General features: G+C 40.7%; 1 protein-coding gene across 4 annotated transcripts in view; it reads left to right on the forward strand.

The window, feature by feature from the left end:
* The window catches only part of LOC141003825 (RNA-binding protein with multiple splicing-like), a 38,341-nt gene that overhangs the window by 7,292 nt on the left and 7,734 nt on the right, over positions 1-23,315 (forward strand). The window contains exons 2-7 of one of the 4 annotated variants that reach the window (XM_073475292.1): positions 7,648-7,725; positions 8,454-8,492; positions 11,353-11,415; positions 14,470-14,620; positions 16,978-17,105; positions 19,264-19,333. In XM_073475292.1, the coding sequence (XP_073331393.1) occupies positions 7,648-7,725; positions 8,454-8,492; positions 11,353-11,415; positions 14,470-14,620; positions 16,978-17,105; positions 19,264-19,326 (522 nt within the window). In that variant the 3' untranslated portion in view covers positions 19,327-19,333. The remainder of the gene's footprint in view (positions 1-7,647; positions 7,726-8,453; positions 8,493-11,352; positions 11,416-14,469; positions 14,621-16,977; positions 17,106-19,263; positions 19,334-23,315) is intronic. The other 3 variants (XM_073475293.1, XM_073475294.1, XM_073475295.1) reach the window with 3 other exon arrangements.

Genomic DNA, 23,315 nt, shown 5'->3' on the forward strand with positions numbered 1-23,315 from the left:
CCGCAGTGACAGGGACGATAAAAGGTTACCCGCTGAATTGAAAACAAACTGACGTCAAACATACACCTGTCTTCAAACCAATCAAAAGCAAGTGATGTAGATTTGCCATGTGTATTTCTTTAGTGCACGCCCATAATTGTGATGTGAAGTCAAAACTAACCAGATAAAATATATATTAAAAATGCAAACCTTGGTCCAGACATTGGTTTGGACTTTAAGGTGCGAAAAAGCCCTTAAACTAAAAACAGATCCTGAATACATTTTGAAAATGAACTGAATTTAGTGCTGAAAGTCCTAATTTTGTGTTTTTCTTTATTGTACATTGATGACATTTAGGCTTTACAGCTTTGGTTGGACAATAAAGCAATTTGAAGAGATCATAGTAGGCTTTGGAAACTTGTCATTTTTTACAATCTTTGACATGAATCCATTAAGAAAATATGTAAATAATCATTATCTTTAAGTGCTGCCACTGATAAACACAGAGGAACAGCTGCACTATCACATAAATGGAACAGCAGTAGGCTTACATTTCTTCAAGGAGACACAGAGGATGACTGAGTATCTGCTGTTGTTTTTGTCTCCACTTGCAACGGACTCTTTAACCCACTGCCCACCCAACCTCAAAACCAAACAGTGTAAGGTGTCCACTTGGGCAGGCGGCAACAAAGGGAGTCCAGGAAGGTCTGAGGAGGACTTGGCCGATTAGTCCGCGTTAATGAGCGCGTTGGAATGTTAAGTCCCTTCATCGAGGCTCATCAGATAAGAGCAAGGAAGAGGAGAGCAAACTAGTATGAAAGATTTGATCAACTCTAAGCTGACAGCCAAGAAGTCAAACTGACAATCTGCGAATGAGTCACTCTTCCACACGTCATCCAAATGACCCCTTCAGGCCTTTTTGTTGCTGTAAAAATGGTTGATAAGAAAGAAAGAGCTCATATGTGTCATTAAGACATGAAAGTATTCTTTTCCAAGTTAGATTTAAAACATGGAGAAAGGAAGAAAAGAGTGAGAGGAGTAAAAAACGCAGTGAAGTGGGCGCTTACTTGCTTTTCCTAGGTCATTTGTTTTAAATGTCTTTTAAAGGCTAACCTGTTGGAACATTTACAGGACCTCACCGAGCTGTAATTGTTGGCCGAAAGCGCTTGTGGGAGAGCGAGAGAAACAAAGAAACTCTGCTCTAAGAGCTCAGCCATGAAGCTCGGCGTGTGCTCAACCTCACAGTCGACCCCTGACCAACACAATAACCAGCGCCTAACCTGTGACCCCTGACCCTGAATGTGAAACTTGACCCGTTGAACCCCGGTGATTAACAGACAAACGGAGTCATCCATTTATGGTCGTTTGACACCTCACGGGGCCTGCAGCCTCTCACTCATCACATTCTCCAACATGAAAGATGAAGGAAGGAAAAAAAACCTTGTGAGGATGATGGAGAGCGATGCCAACACAGTGCAGTGACAAGTCAGATAGCAAAGGAGTGTGGGAGTCTGTCAGTTAGACTGTTTTTAATAACGCCACGCTCAACTGATGCAAGAAAACTCAACTTGCCCTTAGCTCACACAGGCTTATGGGTAGACTTTGATTTTAGCTCGGTCACAGCGAACCAAGACTTGTGTGTGCATTTGAAAGCAACTGCTGTGGGTGTGCGATGAAAGATTTGGGGGCTTTCTTGATTTCATATGCAGGTGATCACAGCAATGTTGCATGCACGCACATGCTACAATTGGCTACTGTACTCTCTCTATCAAGGCTTCAAGGTTAGTGCTTTGTCCTGCTGCATCTGGCTCGAAGAACCTCTATCTATTAACTTGGCCGGCGAACACGCGCATGCACACACACAGTGACGGTGAAAGAAACGCATAGTAATCATCTCACATCGCACCAAGGTCGTGTCCCTCATTTCTGTCGGAATAAACGGTCAAAAAAGCACTCAATTAAAGTCAGTGCAAATATCTGAGAAAATCACAGTATAATGAGGCATTTCAGGCAATAGGTGTAACACATTTTATCTACGTCTACAATGCAAGCTGAATAGAAATGACACATGAATAAGTTGCTAGGTCATTTAATTGGACAAATCAAGCAGCTTTTATAATGGCTGACAAATTGCATTCTGTGCTGGAGAAAAACTCAAAATGCCATAATGCAGGTTTTGAATGGTGTTCCAGTCAGTTATTGTTCCAGCCATCAAGCAGTGGTGCTGTCAATTTTGGCTTTGTTAATTAAAGCTTCATGACATTTGATAATGGGAGTGTTGTTCGATGGGAGGCTGGTCTCTCGGTTTCAGGGCCTAACTACACTTTTTCCTCTCCATGACATTTCATTAGTGAAGTCCAGAAAAACATCATTCTGCAGCTGATATTTTAAGCACCAGATGTTTGAGCTCAATGCTAAATTTATCATCCTTTGTAGTTTTGCTCCTTCATGTGGCTCACTGAAAGGATCATTTTGGTTTATTACAACTTGGATCTTATTTTTCTAAGTCGGATTGTTGTTTCTTGTGGTAGTATTGTCCTTACACAGTCAACTGATGGGATTTTAAAACACAGTAAGACAGGGCAAGAAAGACAAGCAGTCAGAAGATCAGACAGACAACCAAAATTATTTGAAGGTAAACCAAAACCAAAAACCAAAAATAATACAATTATTTCCCAAATCGTCAGTCTTAAACATCCAGACTGACTCTCTGGTTAAATCTGACCTACCGGACTTGTCGTTGAGAGATTATTACACATTTTGGTCTGGTTTGGATAGTCTGAAAATTTGTTTACAGTGATATTATTATTATTATATGATATTCTGAAAATATTAAGTTCCTTGCTCGTTGTGTCCCCAGCAGGGCAGAAACAACTGCTTGATTATTAGACCAGTTGATTGACAGAGAATTATTCAACAACTATTTTGATAATCTGTTAATCATTCTAGTAGTTGTCAAGCAATTATGCCAACAATTATCTGGTTCCAGCTTCTTCAGTGTTAATATGTCAGGCTTTTCTCAGTCATAAACAACAGTATACTGAATTTTCTACGTGTTTCAGACTATTAATCTTAACCCTTAAAAAGGAATTTGATGATGTCACCTTGGGATTTTTCACTAGTACTGTGTTTTCTCAACAGATAGAAACAGAAGACAGTCTTGGAGTAAGATCCAAGTTGTGAAAAACAAGTGTTATCCTTCAAGATAATACCTCACTTATATTGTTGAATGTTGTGAGCACAGACTCGTCACCCCCCCTTCTCCAGCCTTAGGGTGGCACCAGCAAATCTTCAAGTTGCACTGATAAGAGTATCAATAAGGTGATGACCTCATCCGGGGCTTGTGGAGTCAAGGATCTCTGATTAGAGGTACATTGATCCCCTGGGACGCGCTGCAGAAATGGCCTTAATAAGATCTGATGTTTTTGGCCCGGGGCGCCACACTCTGCTGTGCTCCGCCAAGGCGTTGCCAGGGAACTGCGCTGGTAGCCGGCTGTGAAGTACTCAGCTGGCTTGTGGTAGGTAGGGACTGCTGTTTTTGATCGAAGCCTGCCCGCTTGTTGGTGTGTGAGCATGCCATAAATGGTGAATGATTCAAAGGCCTATACCAGGCCACTCAGCACTATGGAAATGCAGGTATGTGACTCACAAAGAACTAATAAAACAAAGCCTCTAAAACCCAATAAAACAGTGGCAGAGGGTTTATCTTTGCTCTTTTACGAATCTGCAGAATCTGCTCAACCCCTGGCCTGACCTTCAGTTTAGTTTACTACATCATGAAACTTTGATGCCTCACTTTACCTGGCAGCAGTGCGTTTACAACTATCTCTACCTTTTTGGAGCTCGTCTCAAAGCGACATAAATAAAGACTCATACTGTAATCAACAGCAGATGTCTGCAGGAGGGAGCTGTTGACACATTTGCCTGTGAATCATCCCGCATCCAGCGTGTGCAGTCAGCTCCACACCGGACGCACAGCGAACTGATCATATATCACAACAGCTGACGTCAGGAAGTCTCAGGAATGAGGTTCGACACAGCCAAGAATGTCCCATTGTTCTGAGGGAGTAGAGGACTCATTGTTGTGTCTGTTTGTCTTAACTTGTGCAGCATATCCAGCTCTCAAGTGTCTATTACCCTTATGACTGGAGATAGGAGTTAAATCAAAGATGGGATCTTTGATAACTTGGTGAAGGAAACTTGGATGACTTTCTTAAGATGTGCGCCAACCTCTTTTTTGTCAAGGCACAATTTGCTGAAAAGCTATGCTATTATTACTCTAATCTTATTTGAAAGGTCAATATAGCTCGCTTATAGTCATTCTGATCCTCAGTTTCGACTTGAACCCACGTAGAGTGAAACTTAAAAGGCTTACAAGTGAAATATAAATCTGTCATCTGAACAGAAAGAGTGAGTGCAACGTCCAATGTTAAATCCTTTGGCTTTGATGTTTTTGGCATCTTTTTGTGGTCATGTGCAGCTCCAACATGATGATCACAGAACAACGAAAACCAGTCTCTGATTGAAATTCAACCTAATATTGATGCCAGTCTTTCTGACTTTGGTTGTCTATTCCTTAAATCACCTTTTTGGATTTTAAGTTTCAGCACCACCTCTATTTTTACTGCATTTTTTTTTACGACAAAACAGTTAGATTCATCTCCTCAACAGCTGTCAGTGAGTGCCCTTGCTCGTGTCTGATTGATGCCATCCTGTTCTGACTCTTTGTTCCCATGTACCTCCATATAAGGAGACCCTCTGAAAGAGTTTATGTAAACAGACCTGCCAGAGACAGAGCCCAGTGACGGCCCGGCAGGGTTCAGCTCAGATAAGATAAGATAAGAGCAAAGGTGAGAAAGTCGGCGAGCTGAGATTTGTTGGCTGGATGGCCGGTTTGGCTCTCACTCCAGCTATTGCTCCCCCAGTTGCTAAGCTCCTTTGTTTGTGTGTTGCTCTGCCTTTGGCATCAGTGGTGCGTATCAGGTTACATGTGGGAATGAGGTGTAGTGTTAGTTCAGCAGTTCCTTTGTCCCCCGAGTTGTGAATCTACTATCTAATGAATCTGGGAGCTTTGAATCTACTCTTTGTAATTGCATACCTCTAAATTCAGCCTTAAATGGAATCAGAATATTGGATAAATAATTAAATCAAACATCCACACAGTGATGTGGGTGTGCACGGTGGAGCTGTTGGAAGTCAGTTTGATGCACACAGTCTATTGTTTGATATGATGTCTCTTGTGCACTGAAGCAATTATTTTCTTGTACCAAGCCAACTTCAATTAGGCGATAATTCCAGGTATGAGGTGTGATTACTGCCTGTGCAGATAATAGAATTATCTCACAAAAACTTCAGTTTATCTATTGTTTCACACTTAGTTATCTTAGTACCACTTTATTTGATTTTTTTCACTGTTAGGTAAAGCTTAAGATGGGTTAAATGCAAAAAATAAAGCTGTTGAGTAAGTAGAAGACACATGTTGTAGTTTATAGTGAGAAATAAGTCTGTTAACAAGTCTTCCCTGTGTTGACCCTTAATTAAGGACACACACATCTACAATTACATGTAACAAGAAGAATTTTCCTTGTTTCATTGCCTCCAAAATGTAACCAGATCTGCATTCATGAGCTGTGACAGGACGTCTCAGCACCTGTGTCTTATAATGCTGCTATGTCTGTGTTTTCTAAATGTTACTGTTGGTGCTAATGCTTCTGCATATGTTGAAAGAACTACAGTAATGCTGTTCACACAAGCCTTTTTAGACATGGCAGCCAGATTGCTGATGGTGTTATTTAAGGAGTGACACTGTAAGTGGGGTTGATAACTCAAATTAACATCTTTGGCCAATTAACTTTGCCAAACAGTGTCAGTTACCCCTTTCACTATGGACCAAAAACACACACCCACAAACATCTGGCTTTTCTGTCTTCACTGGGAAAAGTACAATCACCATTCATTCCTGTGTCAAATGACTCTGCTGTAGTCATGGGTATTTGGCTCCAGAAACATGACACCCAGATGGACATGCTAATTTACACTCCTTCCCTGGCGCAATGTTGTGATGTACATTGAAGTTCCGGACATCGGTGCGGTGCTTAAATAGTTTTCCATCCATCTCCATCTGAAAAATGTTAAGAAACTACTGGCAATGGGAAAAGGAGTTTTCACCCGTTTTGACCAGGTTCATTTTGGTGTAAAAATGGTATGTGTGCCCTGAAAGTACCCACAGTATTGTAACCCAAGCCCGTAGGGTATGTTGAGCATTGAAACCAGGTAAACACCTGCAATTGTTTTTATTAGTAAAAAAGTTTTTGCCCCCTTTTTTTTAAGCAATAGAAACAGGAAGTCAATAGCCAAAATACCCTTATTAATTCTGTTGCTGAGAATTAGATAAGAATATCAATACCAAGAAGGCATTAAGAAGGCTGTGAATCTGGAGCTAGCAGCCAGTTAGCACATATGCTAGCTTCCTGAAACGATGCAATGTGTCATTTTTTGACATCTGTTTTTGGATGGATTAAACCAATAAGATATAACATGTTGATAAATGAGCTTTAGAGGTGCTGGTAGGTGGATTTAATTACCCTCTGACAGAGCCCAGGTAGCTGATCCCCTATTTCTAGTATGTTGCTAAGCTAAGCTAACTACTGGCTCCAGCTTCGGATCACATTGAATGGACATAATGCATTTACATATTTTGTTTTTTCCTTAAGAAATTAAGACCCTTTCAGTGCAGCAGAGTCTTCATTTAACCTTACCTGTCTAACATATCTGCTTAGATCATTACAAAAATACTCTGAATTAGCACCTTTGCTATTGTAATAAAGACAGTTCTGTTTGACATTTGAGTGGCAGGCCTTATGAGACATGGTGTTCAACTGCATTTCTCACATTTCAGTGCACAGAAAAGTTACAGTACATTCGTCTCATAGTTTCCAAAGCAATATTTCAAGTTTATCCTTTTTCTCAGCACATACTGTGTAGTTCCTGAGATGAGTTCACCCCCATCCACCCACTAGCCACCACTCTACTTGTCTCTTACTTACAGAGTTCATCTACCTTTTTTCATCCCTCTCTCTTTAGGCTATGTTTTAAAATAGCCGTAAATTAAGATTTACCTGCTAAAAATAGAGGTGTTACAGCCCAAAACCACACACTGCATGCATGGATATCATATTATCAACAACAACTTCTTTGCGTAGAAACACAGTTTGGAGTCACTCTCATGTTACATCCCCCCGTGGTTTCCCACCTCCTCTGACTCAGTGCAGGCCACAACAATCTTCCTCTAGTCTATCTTTGCTTGCATACAGTATACATACATTGCAATTCCCCAGCAATGCCAGCTCAAGTTGCAAGTTGAAAAGTTCAAATGTAAAACAGAGGCTAGAGCTGCGAGGGAGGATCGCCATAAAGCAAAGCAGGCTGTAGATTACACAGGAGAACACAATACACGTACTGTAGAAAAGGTGTGTGTGTTTGCTGAGCTGAAAGACATCCCTATCAGTGTTTGAAAAGTCTATCTTCTAGCCAACAGAGAACTATTTAACTCATGTTCAGTGTCCCTTTCCTCATAACCTCATCTGTTACTGTCAGGTACTCAAGGTAGCTATTTATAACCAGTGCAGGTTAATGAAAAATACATGATCTCTCTCTTGTCTTCCTCAGGTCCGAACGCTATTTGTCAGTGGGCTACCACTGGATATTAAGCCGAGGGAGCTCTATCTCCTCTTCAGACCATTTAAGGTATGTTTGTATGTTTTAAATGGATGGGCCGCAGCTATTCTTAGCAGCTTTTTCTTTCCAGCAGTCAATGGGACCTCCATTAATGGTGATGAAATAAACGGCAATGGAAACTCTCCCGCGAGGTTCAAGTGTCTGTGTTCCTAAAGCCGAGAGTCAATCACATCTTGATCCAAGGGAAGCCTGTGTGTGTGTATGTGTGTGTGTGTGTGCGTGTGTGTGTGTCATGGAAAAATGGCTCACTGCCTGTAACACGAAAACAAAGCTATTTGCTTCACCTCAGAAACCTTCACTTTGTCACAGGTACAAAGAAAGCCCTCAAGTTTAATTCAGGTGAATGCAGCTTTTTGGACCTTCGCCCAAGAATAATGCACTTTAATGGAGCAGAAGCACAGTTAAAACGAATAATAGGACAATTGTTATGCAACTAATCTCTCTTAGATAATGCTCATGGTATGTACTCGGAATAAGTGGTTTGTATCATGAGCGTTGACAGCAGTAAGTCTCGATTAATCAGGAGTCCATGTGGTCTTCATAAGAGCTCCCTGACTCATGAAACAACCAAGCTGAGTCAGTAGTAACACTGCAGTTCAAACATGTTATGCATATGCAATATTTTGGCACAAAAACAAACATTTTCTCACTACAATCTCCAAAATACCTTGTTCTACATCATATTAAAGCGTTTGTCCACCTTTTCCCATTTCTGACATTTTCTTTCTTTGTTTCAGGGCTATGAAGGCTCCTTGATAAAACTCACTTCTAAACAGGTATGCTACAAGAAACACTGCTTCTATACACAGAAACTAATGAGTGAAGGCATTGGTCAGTCTCTCACCAAGCTGTCACTGCATTCCTGCATTACCCAACTACTTGCTCATCAACACCTTAAATATCTTTGTCTCCGCTTTGTCCCATTTTTTTTTTTTTTTACCTCTGTGTTATCAGCTTGTTGACTATGAAGGATTAGCACCATTTGTCAGGAAGCACGTTGAATAGGAAAATAACTTTATCGAGGGGGGAGTGTTGCACCAACTTGCCTTTGGCTGTCGGATAGTATGCTTGTAGTCACAGACAGTCAACTCCGGTGGGATGTGCGGGGATGGGAAGGGAGACGGGAAAAGAATTTTGAGGTGTCAAAGCGAACGTTTTGACAAGAGCAGTACTGACGGTTGAGTTGTGCCTCCAGGGGCGCGGGACTGAAAATGAGCTCAGCTGGCAGGTGTCCACATCCAGAGTTAAGCAATTTAGCTTGATGTCAGTGTACTTTTTACGCATTACACCGTTTCCCATAAAGACATGACATGCTCATTAGAAGGGTTTAGGGCGATTTAGATCGAATGTGCTGAGTATAATACCCCTAAAACTAAGAACAAAGAGAAGATTTTTCCAGTAGTAAAGTCCATTTTCATCGGTTGGGGTGTGTTGTGTCTAGAGCTGCAGCAAATGATTATTCTTATTGATTAGGGATGCAACTAGCAATTATTTTCATAATTGATTATTATGTCAATTATTTTCAGAGTTAATCAATTCATTTTTTGTATTGTAAAAATGTCAAAAATTGTGAAAAATGCTCAGAATCATAAATGACAAAGAAAAGCAGCAAATCTTTACATTGTTTGTTTCACGCATAAAGTGTTCTCTTTACTGACATGATTAAAGGAGGCATATTGCTAATGCTAATTTTTAGGTTTTATAATTTTAGAATAGAATCTCTGTCTGAAATGCTCTGTTTTACCTACTTTACCTCTCTTTAAGGCCCCCCCCCCCCCCCCCCCCCCCCAAATACTAATTGGTCAGCTCACACATGCCTGAGCCAGCACCGCTAACAACAACAGAGCAGCTGTGCTATATCAACTTATTTTCTTTTGATCAGCTAATTGAAATCGAAAAATCTGCCAATTCTTTTCCTGTATTTTTCTAGTGCCCAAGATGACATCATCAGATGTCTTGTTTCGACTGACCAACAGTCTAAAATCAAACTATAAAGCTTACAATGATTGAAAACAGAAGAAGCAGTAAATCATCCTTGTCAAGAAGCTGGAAACAGAGAATTTTGGCATTTTTGCAGACCAAAAACAGACCAAAACAGTAACTTAAACACCCCCTGAAAATCATGTTGCTGCTTCAGTGGTTTTACTTCAGTGGTTTTACTTCTCACCTTGCAGCAGTGATTTACAGGTGAACATTAGGATTCTATGGCAGCGCTGTTTAATGTGGTCACAGGTGCAACATCACACAAAACCACACCCAGCATCAGTGATGGGTGTGGTGGTGTGCGGTGCTTTCAGCCTGGTGTAAAGTAAACCTTTAAATTATCATCCCCACACTTGCAGATTAATTTATTGTTGATCAAAAAATCAATAAATCAACATTGTGGCTATAATTGTGACTGAAGCTTTACAATCCAAAGGTTACACTGTCCTCTCTCAACCTGCAGGATTCCTCATTTCATAATGTAGAAAATGTGGTTTGTGCAGTTTTTGCTCTTTTTGTTTTGCCTGTTTAATGAATAAGTGAAACACTCAGCAACTCTTAGTGCACTTTGGCCTCTCTTTGCACCTTCTCAACATGCCCCATACTTTCATAATTACCATCTTCGTCAGGACAAATGTCAGCTGATGCTCATGTTCACGTCTCGCAAAGTGCTGTACAACATTCCCGCTTGCCTTTGTTTCGAACGTCCCTCCTCCCGTCTAATGACAAAGGCGATGTAAATCAATCGATCTCCCTCTCCCTCCAGTCCGAGTACACACAGCCATCTCCATATATAGCAAGAGCCAGATCTCAGACCTTTTCTATTTATATTCCTGTTACGCTTCCTCCGCCTGACGTCTTCACTTAGTCCCTCTTTCTTTTTTCTTCGTTTTTCCTCCTCCTCTTTCTCCACTTGTTCAAAATTCCCATAACCCTACACTGCTCTTCCAGATCACACGCAGCAGTGCTACCCCGTGGGAGCAACATGTTTAGAGATTTCGTTCTCTTCTCACCCCCACCTCCTCCCTATATCCCCATTCATCTACACACACACATATACTCTGCAGAAAAGTGTGTTTTTTGTTTTTATCTGACAACCAAATTGATGTCTCCAAAATACAAAACTAATAGATTTGAACAAGAATATATTGCATGGTTGTCCACTGACAGGCCTGTTCGAGGAGGTCTTGAAAACTATTTCTACCTCTCGCCTCACTCTCTTTCATTCTCATTCTCACTCTCACCTTTAACCTCTAAATTCTCATTCTCAAGCCTCCCCTCTATTTGTCTTCTCTATCTCTTCTACTTTTTCAACTTTTGCCCCCCTCTCTGCCTCACTCACACTCTTACATGCACTTTCTCGGTCTCACATTGCCCGTATTTGGGCATAGGGGAGCTGAATGATGAACTCTCCTTGTACGATGTAAGCGTCCAGCCTCCATCTCTCTCCCTCCCTCTCTCTCTTTCTCTGTCGCCACTGTTTTATAAACAGGCCGAGAGAGAGAGAGAGAAAGGCGAGGGGGGGGGGGGGTAAAAAATAAAATAATGAAAAAAAAAGAACAACATGTCTATGTCACTCAGACAGAAATGCAGACTCAGTATTCTGCCTTAAACCATGTTTCTTTCTTTTGTTCTGTCTTCTTGTCTCCCCAGCCGGTGGGGTTTGTCAGCTTTGACAGTCGATCAGAGGCGGAGGCTGCTAAGAATGCCTTGAACGTAAGTGTCATGCCCCCTTTCCTGCTCCTCTCAAGCACCAGCTCGGCGCTTGTATATCTTGTGATGACTCGAAATCGCATCTCTCTGTCTTCTGTGCAAAACGCATTTGATAGCTGGGAGATCCAGACATTTTCTATACGAAAAAAAGCCAGAAAAAGACGTGTCGTGTCTGCTCTACATACCTTATCTGTCTGAATGCTTCTGTTTGAGTAAATAAAAGCCTTTTTCTTAAAGCTTTGCCATGGATCCTGCAAGGTCAGGATGGAAATTAGCTCCTCTTCCACATATAAATAGAAGATATTGATCTAGGGTTTAATTTTAATCTCACTTATTTCAGAAGGTAGCTCAGTAGAAAGCCTTGATGAGGCAGACTCAAATATGAAACAGAGCTCGTCCACACAGGGTTTTACACAGCTCTCTTGAAACAAAGTATAGATAGACGGTAATGAACAGCAGCTCTCACACAGCTTTACTTTCCCATTGTTTTTTTAACCTGTGTAGATATACACTCCCCCTCCTATCGCTTCTTAAGTTTTTGTTGATCCCTTTGTCACAGAAAAAGATAGTTTTTAGCACCCTCCTAAAGTGGGACCGTGACAACACGAGCAGAGTCTGTCAACTTTCAGATGTTGAGATATTGGTGTGCATCAAAGGCAGAGCAGAGAGTTGAAGAAAGGATAAAAATTATCATCTTATTATGGAGCCAACAATAGTCAGACTGTTTCCACAGAATCACTCAGTGGGGCTGAGAATTGAACAGTGCTCTTGTTTTTTCGGGGGAAAGCTACGTCCCGGGGGTCATATGGAGATAAGCCAGATTTTGCAAACATCTATCTGCATATTGAAATATGGGAAAGACAGAGAAAACCAAGGGAAGGAGGGGATTTGTTTCCCCACGTAGTTCTGTTTTATTTTCTCTAAACTATGAGCGTATATAGCTTCTAAAAGAACACTCAAAATCACAAACACCAAAACTGTATAACCAGAAGTGCAAAAGAAGTGTGAAGAAGCTAAAAAAAAAAATCACATCTCAAGGTAGAGATTCAACACAGTTCAATGTGAGATGTACTCAGGCCTCATTATAGCCATGTACCTTATTATACCTCTGCAGCCTCGACTGGCAGAAGCTGCGAGTGCACTGAGCCAAGGCAATCCTAGTTAATTCCCTCCCCTTCATGAGAAGAGTCATCCCTCGCTTGTTTCAGCTCAGCCTTGCCCGAGCCTGCAGGGACGAGCCGAGAAACCCATCCCCGCAGCTTCTCGCTCTTTTGCTACAGAGAACTTCACTCTTGACTGCTTCTCTCCTCCATTGATCTGACCTTCCGTGTTTTCCTGCACGCCTTTTTACAGACAATCGAATGAGGTTAATTAGAGGATGCTTATAGTTCTTCCTGGCCTTGATACTTCCACTGCAGGCAAACAAACAGCCGCTTTGTTTTTGGATGAAAAAGACCTTTGTTGATGTCGCATTCCTCATTTTTTCTCAGGCGAAAGTTATTGAGAGGAAAAATGATTTGGGCTACTGCACATGTGGAGGTTTTTGATGTAGATCAAACCATAAGAGAGAAAAACAACCTTTTACTTGGCTTGTCATGAGCACTGGTATGTCAGAAGGCTTTTAGCATCGGCATCTCAAGAATTTGCCAAGAGTTTTGGCTCACTTTAAGCAGTGATGCTCGCTGTATGTCATGGTGAATGGCGGATTTGAAGTAATGATATTAAGTTACAATTACAGGATACAGTAGGGAGCATAGCTGGGGGCTTGTGGCTCATCTGCCTGTGGTGTAAATGACATCATGCGCTTGCCAGGTTTGTGTCATCAGGTTCTGATTTTCACCTGTCACCTGTCATCACGTGAATCGAACCAGTGTAACACTCCAATCCACAGCCAGCCATGCAGCAGGCTTCAAAGTCTAAGCAACTGAATATGTCCTCTCACTGCCAAGAATTCTGCAGTAAATTCAGTCATAAAATCCTGAAAGATGAAACGTACAGCCAGGTCCCATCGGACATCGAAACAACAGACAACAAGGCTGAGAATGCAAAAGAGGAAGACATGAATGATAACTACCTCCTCAGTGGTCTAAAATAGTCTGCTTCATCACTACTTCAAGGCACAAGTCTATCAATTGCTCTCTCTTATTTTTAACATCACCACTTCATATATGGACAAAATGATTAATATTGGCAGGTTGTTTCATGGTTCCATGTTTTTTTCCATGTTTTTCATGGTTGCTAAAGCAAAGTATTACTGTTCATCATTAAGTGTCGTCATGTGGTGAACCCTAATCTTGCTCAACAAAGACTTTGAGCAACCTTCAGGGAAAACAAGAGATATATGTAAGAACTCTTTACACAACTTGAGGAGAGATTCATAGACATTTAAATAGATTTTCACATTGCCTAAACACATTTTGCTGATGACACTGACCTCTTTCAAGACCTGGATGTGCATGAAACTCTCTTGGTTGAATTATAAATTATTAAAACATCTAAAATTCAAAAGCACAAAACATTACGAACTTAGTCAACTACAACTCCCAAGAAGCATTTGCTACAAAAACATCCAGTCACCAAACTTGCATCTGTGCAGCTGAGTGAAAGCTATAGATGAATAATTTTAGTAGTTTGCTACAACTCTGATTCGTACCTGTAACTGGCTTCTTCTTCATAGCAGCTTTAGCTGAGGATTATGGGCATCATTGTATTTAAAGGTGCAATTTGTCTCAGAGATATCTACTGAGGTTAGCATGCTAACCAGCTAGCCTCTTTCCATCCCAGTCCAATGCTCCTGTGCTAGCGGTTTAAACACCACGCTTCCCCAGAGCTCTGGGTTCCCAGTCTGTACCACTAGCTGGTGGCCAGTTCTCTTAAAGTAATAAAAATGTACCACATACATTTTTGAATAAAAAAAATAGATATATATAAAGAAAACTGTGCCAATCCTTACAGGATTTGAGATTTTTAATAAATTAGTCCAACTATTATATAGCTGTATAAAAGCCTCCTAGGAAGTAACATTTTTGCTGACACATTTTTCTGCTGGCTCTCAAGGGGGTCCGGTTTGATCCAGAGATCCCTCAGACCCTGCGGCTGGAGTTCGCCAAGGCCAACACCAAGATGGCCAAGAACAAGCTGGTTGGCACCCCCAACCCCCCTCCCTCCCAGCAGAGCCCTGGGCCAACGTTCATTGGCAGAGACCCATGTGAGTACTCCGACCATCGTCCGTCCGTCTGTCTGTCTGTCTGTCTGTCTGTCTGTCTGTCTGTCCCTGAGCTCATCATACTTTCTTTTGGTGTTGCTACTTCCTGTGGCTATGAGTTTCTCTTGTTTCGAGGTGACTGGACAGCTGTCCAGTCTCCTCAAACAACAGCTGATATGTTGTCTTTAGTGACGGAGTGTTTGTGCTCCAGCTGTGACTATACACGAAAAATGGAGATTGACTTGGCTGGTAATCACTGAAAAGATTTGTCTTGATGGTGTTGTGTTTGTCATCCCATGGAAAAAGGCTAATCAGAATCAGAATCAGAAATACTTGATGTATTGTTTATTCTAATGTTATATCTCTTAGTAATCTGTAACCAAAAATGGATCGTCTCCAAAGAGTTTCTTTGAAATCAGATTCTGTGCACTTTGGTCATAACGGTTTAACTTGATTAGAGTTCTCCCCCTTAACTACACATGCCCCCTGTTAGATTAATGATTCATAAACAGTGCATGATCGCTGTTAGCCATTGCTCTAATTATTTGGACTGAAGGTCTTTGAGTGGTAGTCGTGTATGGAATTTGCTAATTCAGCTTTGTACTTTCCCGTTTGGTTAAATATTTTTCTAAAGAGTTAAGGGCTCTGCAAGAATCAGCCATTGATAGTTGAACATAGGCCAGCTGTGGTCTTACATTCCTCCTAAATGACCAAACTGCTCTTATCTTGGATTTTTTTTTTTTTTTTTGCCAGAATGAGGGCGTGTACTTGGGGGCCTTGGTGGAAAATGGAAGGAAACGTTTAATGAAACCATGACGTAATCAGCAGGAGAGAAATTGCTGTCATTTCCTGATAAGAGATGTTTAAATCAGCCATTTTTCTGATCCTGCGATGATAAACATTTACCAGAAGAGACTGAGAGTGAAGGGAAATGCTCCTTAAGATTGTTGAGCTATCTGATGGTTCTCTCTCTGTACACTTACTCTGTACCACTCTGCTCTGTCACCGATCTCTTCACTCATGCACTATGCTCTTTTTTCACAGTCACTTTATCCTCGTCTCAGTGAGTAAATCATCATATCTGAGATGGTTTCCCCTCATATTATCCTGGATTAAGTCAACTTTACAGATTTTAGGGGTGTATAATTGGCTGTTTGCTAAGCCCTCCCTCCTTCTGTAGTGAGTGTTGCTAACGTTAGGCCTGTTAAGCTCTTCCGTTCTCACACCAGACGTGCAGTTATAATAACAGGGACAGATTTACAACTTGAGATACTTAAACATTTTTTAAACAGTATGTACTTGATCTCAAAAACGGGTAGACAAATGTAGACTATTCATTTGTAGCCAGCGAACATCAATTTAGCTGGCAGTGATGACAACTGTCACGGCTATAACGTTAGCTAACTAACTAATTAAGTTGCAAATCAAGCTCATGTTAGTTTCATGAGTTTTTTGAGAATACCTGAATTAGTAATGCTTCTGTCAAAGGGGTCCTTAATATGCACTTGATGCTGCATACTAGCTACAAGACAAAAACTGAGCCTAAAGCTACATGTCAAAAAGTTGGCATCGAGATTAGTTCATGTACCATTTAAAAAAACATTTAGTTTAAGAAACAGCAGAGAGTGTTGAGTTGCTGAGTTGAATAATGAGAGTTGTAGTATTTTAATTATGATAAGAAAACAATGTAACATCAGACCATTTCGTTCTAACGTAATCCTGTTTGGTTAGTTAGTTTTCATTGCCTACTTGTTCATATTTAAAACTGTAAGCCTATTTTTTAGGCTACTTAAAGGCAGAAGTGAAAAGGATGTGCAATAACCAACATTTTTGACGAATGTAAGTTCTGGCTTCCCAACATAGGGGAAATATTGGACAGTTGATGTGCTAGTCACGAATGAGGCTAACTTGTAACTTGTACACATAAACTAATGCTCTGAGTTAATGATGTGCTTGGAATTTAAAGGCTTACTTCGCTAGCCGACTACTTTAGGTTGTAAGCGAGTAGATGCACATGCTAACTGCAGTTTAGGCTCTGTTGGAGCAGATAAACACTGTTGTTTGGTAGTATTTTATCAGTTTTACAACAGCCCAATGCATACCACTATGTTGAGAAAGCCAAGAACTGCCACGCCTTGTAACACGAGGGAATTGACTGTACATTCGCTGTTTGAGGGACGGGTTTAGCAAACATTTGGTTTAAAGCAATGAAATGAGAGGAAGCGACTTCAGATCACCGATCCTCACCCTGCACCTCCACGACCACCTATACGACCACCACCTCCACCCTGTCTCTCTAGCCACCCACCTATCCACTGGCCACTCTCCTCACTCCACTCCTCCTCTTCTTCTTTCCACAGATGAGCTCACAGTGCCTGCTCTATATCCCAGCAGCCCAGACGTGTGGGCGTCATACCCGCTGTACCCGGCGGAGCTGTCGCCGGCCCTCCCACCCGCTTTCACCTACCCCTCCTCGCTCCACGCTCAGGTAACCTGCAAACCCATCCCCTCTTCCCCCATCACCACCACCACCTCAACCACTGCCTGTCACCTCATCCTGAGTCCACAAACAGCGGCAGCCATCAGCCCTGAAGTCACTCTCTGCTCCATCTCACAGAGCACACCTTCCAGTCTCTTTCACGCGCCAATTGACAGATCTACTGATTAGCTCCCGTCTCTGCTTGTTCTGATTAATTGTGTTTTATTGTCTCTACACACTGTCAATCAGATCAGGTAGCAGCCATCTTTTCAATGCTACATTCTTCTTTTTAACACACTAAAACGTAACAATCACATGACAACTTTAAATTGCAGTATCTGAAATATTGATGTTAATCTGTTTTGAATGTGCTCCATAAAAGCAGGATGTGGATCAGGAATTTGATACGTGGAATTTGTTTATTGGATAGTTAAATTAGTGACTTTATAAATATTTAATTTACAGAGTGTAGTCCATTTTTTTGCAGATGTGTAATGCTGTTTTAACCTTCTCTAGAGAGGAAGTGCTACCTGATCCCATTAACTTTCAGGAAATCGAACTAAACTCGACCAGTCTCACAGCTCACCATACCCTTAAACTGCATGCAGAGACAAAAGAAAGGGTTTGGCTGACTGGCAATTAATGCTGATTGCAAGCACTTTCTGACTCTGAGAAAAAATAAATAAAATTATCCTCAAAACTTAACTACTTATTTAACCACACAAGGTTCCTGCTTAGGTCTTTTAATCCTTAAAATTAGAGATAAATAATCAACATTATAGTCGGAAGTTTAAAAAGCTTGTGTTACAGTATTTTGTGGAATGAGACACTCATCTGATTTTCATAAAGTGTAGAATCAAGACAAAGAAAAGGTTTAAAATAGAGAAATCACAGCTCATAACAACTCATATCATGCCACTTTTTTTTTTTTATCTCAATTAGTGGCATCATCCATGCAGCTGAAAGCTTGAGTGGTTTGCATCATCATTTGACCATCACTGGCTCTGTTAATTAAATCCCTGTTTTTCAACCAACCATGATCCAGTTTATTGAGGTCTTCTAATCTGCACAGCTCCACTGTGAGTTCACATAAGAGTTCATTATTGATCTCTTGAAATTCTTCTCATGGAGCCTGTTCAGTGCTGGCTGACCCTGATAAGATCTCAGTATTAGACATGCTGTTTCTGAATTTTTGTGTGTTGATTTTGTTTTGAAGCTTGCCACAATTTCTCAGTACTGCTGTATTTTAAGCTCAGTTTGTCTTTTATCTCTGCTATATAGAGCATATTTCAATGTTTAATGCAGATATACGAAGGTTATTTAAGTATAAAGGCCCCTAGCAATTGCACTAAAGCTAAAGCTCCAATGATGTCAGAATTTGAAATGAGCGCAAGTTGAATCTGCCTAGCTGGCATTTTTCCATATGCGTCGGATATGTGAGCAGACACTGACACGCACAAAAAGAGAATCTGGCATTGTGATGTCAGTAGGGGGTTGTAGGTTATGTTAGCATCTCACAGCCTCTTCTGACCTAGAGAAGATGCTGATGTCAGACATAAAAATATGTATATAAATACAACACACACACAAGACTAATCAAATCTATTTTATGTTAACATGAGCTTGTCATCTTATCTAGTTAGAGTGCTGTAATGTTATTGGATCACAAAAAAACAGTATGTTTCTTTGTTGTGTCACATCATGTGAATTTCATTAAAAACAGGAAGATGATTGTGCGAGTTATGTGGAAAGTTATGACATGTGACACTTTGTAATGGGTAACTTTTTAAAGTTATTGAGTCTCAAAGCATCTTGGCCATCAAAATCAATTTAATGTAAGAGCATATTTAAAAAGCTTTATGATTTATAGCAACAGTATGTAACTTTTTTTTCACCTTAAAATAACAGCTTCAAAATCATGTTGATGGTACTGATTGGTGGATTTTGTTAGCTTGGACAGAGGCAGGCTCACTGCTTTCCCCTATTTCCTGTCTAATTGCTAAGAAGATGGTCTAAATTTTTCACAGTTTTTTCCACACAAATGATTTAAATTAAATGTTAAATTAAAGTTTGTTGTTAGCATATAAATAAATTAGCATATAAATGTATCATTTGTCTGATGTATGTGTGCGAGTATGTTGACATACGTGTGATTATGTGTGTTTAGATTCGCTGGCTCCCACCTGCAGATGGAACTCCTCAGGGATGGAAGTCCAGGCAGTTCTGCTGAAGTATGTGTGAGTAACAACACACACACACACACACACACACACACACACACTGTCTACAATGACAAAGACATGTACATTGCGCCCCGCCTTGAAAATACTTCAGTAAATGTTATGACACTTTGTTTAAACAAGAGCAGAGATTTTCCTAAACATATGTCAGGAATATCACGGGGTGTTACTCCATGCACGTGGTTTGTGCGTCAGTGAGCAGCCTTTTCTTGCCCTCCAACCTCACATGAAAAACCACACAGCTAACTGCCAAACTAGCCAACTAATTAGTCACACTTCTGCCAGACATGTAACTCACTAACACAAAACAAATTAGCCTTTTAGAAGGAAATGTGGGAGTGCAAAACCCAGTGGGTCAATGAAACCACAGGCATCATCATAAGAGATGAAAGATGCGATTTAAAGAGGAACTACATTATTTTTCTCCACTCAGGTCACAGGGAACAGTGGGTCGACTTTTCACATTGATGTGATGCTTGATCTCAGGCATCAAAGGCAGCGAGTCAAACAGAATATACAACGAGCTCCGACGCAGATGTTTTAATAAAACAGACTGGGTGGATCTCAGCAAAAATGACTAAAATGCTAATCTCAGCTGCTTTTATAGGTAATGTTGTTACAGTTAGTGGTGAAAGTCACTCTGTACGCTCAACAAAGTGAGTTGAGTATTTTAATTTTATTTTTATTAGGTAGTTGTAGTAAGTAGTTCCTTTTGGTGCAAATATTTCTTTATTTCTACATGCAGTTTTTTATATGTATGTTTCCTCTTTTACTTAAACCTGTATTAATACATTTTTGGCCACTTGGGTGCAGCATGACAAGCTGTAAACACAGCACTGACATACTATTACCTCATGTCATTATAAACGCAAACACAGAGAGACTAAGCAATGTTAGAGTTTCAGTCGAGCTTCAAGCAACCTGACCGTGAAGTCAAATATTCAATCTCTCTTCAGCTCTATTTAATTTCTGCCATAAGGGGTCTTCAAATCAAAACTTCAAAAAAGATGCTAATAGTAAGCCAGTCTGTCTGCCATTTTGCGCGAGTCAGGTAGCAAACTGTGGGTTTAGCAGAACTTTTTGCTTAAAACAGCCACTTACTATGTCTAGAAACAAATTTAAACAACAAATTGTCAGGCTGGAAAACCAAATCAATAAGCTGAAAGAGACTAAAACGCTCCATAGAGCTGAGGGGAGTGGGTTCATCACTATGAGCAACTCAGTTCACAATATCCACCTCATTCCCAGCCCCCTTGATACCTTGCGCGAATTGTGGGCACAACTTGTGTGTACAGTTACTGAACTGGAACCATCTTTTTCCATGGTAACAGGATGCTACTCTGCGTCCTTAGAGCAGTTGGTCTTCACACATTAAAATCTACGTTAGTGATTTTATCAAGTGAATACTACTAACACTATTAATATTATTTAGTCCACTTTGCCAACGCTTCTAAAGCCTTAAAAGTGCCGCAGGTGTGTTAGTTATTATACTTTGTCACTTACGCTAGGTCCACCGAGCACTGAAAGTGTCACGGATAAACATTTTGCCAGTAACCTCATGGATACACAATCATTTAATCCTTTGTCAATGTAAACACATTCAATAGTGCAAGTAAATGATTTGAATACATCAACCACCTTTAATAACGAATTAATTATGATTTGCTATGATTTCCGGACCAAATCTCCTTGTTACACTGAAATGTTTATTCTTCAAGATTAAACATGTTGAGTAGTTTTTATGGAGGAACTTATTGGTTCCACAGATCTGCCTACTGGAAGGACGCCTGATTTTTATTGTACTTGTATGTGAAGGGAATGTTTATTACTGTGTGCTTGGCTCTAACTTTGCCATAATAAACACAGAATATTGTCCTATAATAATGTTGGTGTTGTTCTGGAGATATTAGGGGGTATTTGTCATTTTGTCAAACCCTGGCAGGATGAAATACAGTTTTTAATTTAAAAGATGTTCTTGGCATTTCTGCATTATGACAAAGTACACTGTGGAGAATTATAAAGAAGACGGGACAGAAGGAGATGGAGGATGTGATGCCTCAAACGATCGTAAATGTGGAATATGCACCGTGAACTGCTGACGTACCTGGGTACTGCTGGAAGGGCCCTTTTTATGAATCTTTATTAAAAAATGATTAGCATGGGGCTTTATTTAAAATAAATTACAGATGAATTAATTGTAGTGCTGCTGCCGACGTTACACAGTGGCTTTTATTAAATCAATTTTAACCATGTGTGAGCACATGTGCTTCGCTCTGTAGTTCAGACAAACTAAACGCTGTCATGCTCGCAGAAAAACAAAACCACAAAGCACAACAAATCCCCTGCTTGTCTGTGTATATGTGTTGGCTGACTGGGTGTGTGTGTGTGTGTGTGTGTTTGCACTCGGCGCCAGTCGCACTGTCACCAGTACCCTCCCTCCAATGTCTCGGGACAGGAAGGAACATGTTCTCTCGACCCCTTAGGGAGTCAGTAGGGAGTGGGTGGGTGGGTGTTGATGGTAGCATGGAGGCTAACATTCATCAAGCTGTTGATTGGTGCTAGTCCTGTACATCGCTTTGTAACCTTGAATCATAGCGGCTTATTTCCAGAGACAGAAACATAGTGCATGAGAAACAAAGCTGTTGGAGTAATTTGATGTTTTGGGGGAGTTTGTCTCTGTTGGGGGGGTAAAGGAGAAAGGGAGTGGAGGAGGGAGGGGCTTGGAGGAAATAATTACTCCTCTATCAAACCAGGAGGAAGTCATTTGGCCGGTCAGGCTGCCCCAGTGGATACCAGCCCCTCAGTGAAACAACAACACCCCCACATCCGGCTCACAGTGGAGGGTAAAGTGAAGCCGAGACATCCAGTCAGAATGCTGTGATAATTACAGGCTGCTGCAGCAGATATACACATATGAAACACAGTCAAATTATGTAGTGAGTAGAGTACATGCCCATACATAAGGCGAGCACATACTGTAAAACAGTACGCACACAGAAAGTTTTAGTTCATCCAAATTGGAAAAAAAAAAGAAAAGAAATCTTAACTTCTACTGGTGTCCTTTCATACTTACTGTTTTGTTAATCGTTGTTCAGGTTTCTGCGACTACCCCAGTACTGAGTGAGGGGAAACAAATTTCGTATTAAGTCAGCAGCTTAATGTCTTTCCAGAAACAGTGACCTCGTTCCTCTGCAGAAACAACAGCCCTCACTGTGAGCGGTTTTCTTTGGAACTACGTTTTTCTGAAGAAAGACGACCACTGCTCACAGTGACGTCTGTGGATTATCCTGAATAACAGGGACACTGTTTGTGGAAAGAGATGCTTCTGTTGTTATAGATGTTTTTAATGCGAGCGCCACAAATTAATTCCATCCATCTCTACTTAATAGTGGTGGGGAAGGGCAGAAAAACATGTATCCAAATTTAGATATTACTAGAAGTAGTAACAAGACACGTAGCACTTGCATTTCCACACATTTTTCTGCCACTTCTGACCAAATTTAAACATTGTCTGTCTTTGGGCTGAATGAATAATATCCAATTGTGAAAGTAACCACTGTCTTTGAGATAACCTACAGTATGACGGCAGCAAGCAGCTGTTTTCCTCTGCTACCGTCAGACCTGTTAGACACACTTTTCTTCATGGTCATTTGGAAGTAGACCAAATGACCAGAAAATTACCAGAAAATTCTCACTCAGAATGTTAGACATTGCTATGTGCTCCACTTTCCAAAATCCAGACAAACCAAGCACAACAAACCATGTGACTCATTCAAACTATTACAGCTTTCACTCACACTTTTTCACCAACATGGAACTGGTTCTGTTTCAATTCGTGCACCTGATATTGAACCATTTTGAGCATTCAGACCAAAAATAAATTTGTTCGGAACTCAAAACTTTGGCAAAAATACAATTGTCTCTGAAATGAAGTGTGAACTGAGGTGGGTTTGTAATCCACAGGGCATCGTCCTTGATT

Source organism: Pagrus major, chromosome 10 (genome assembly GCF_040436345.1).
Source record: "Pagrus major chromosome 10, Pma_NU_1.0".
Taxonomy (NCBI): domain Eukaryota; kingdom Metazoa; phylum Chordata; class Actinopteri; order Spariformes; family Sparidae; genus Pagrus; species Pagrus major.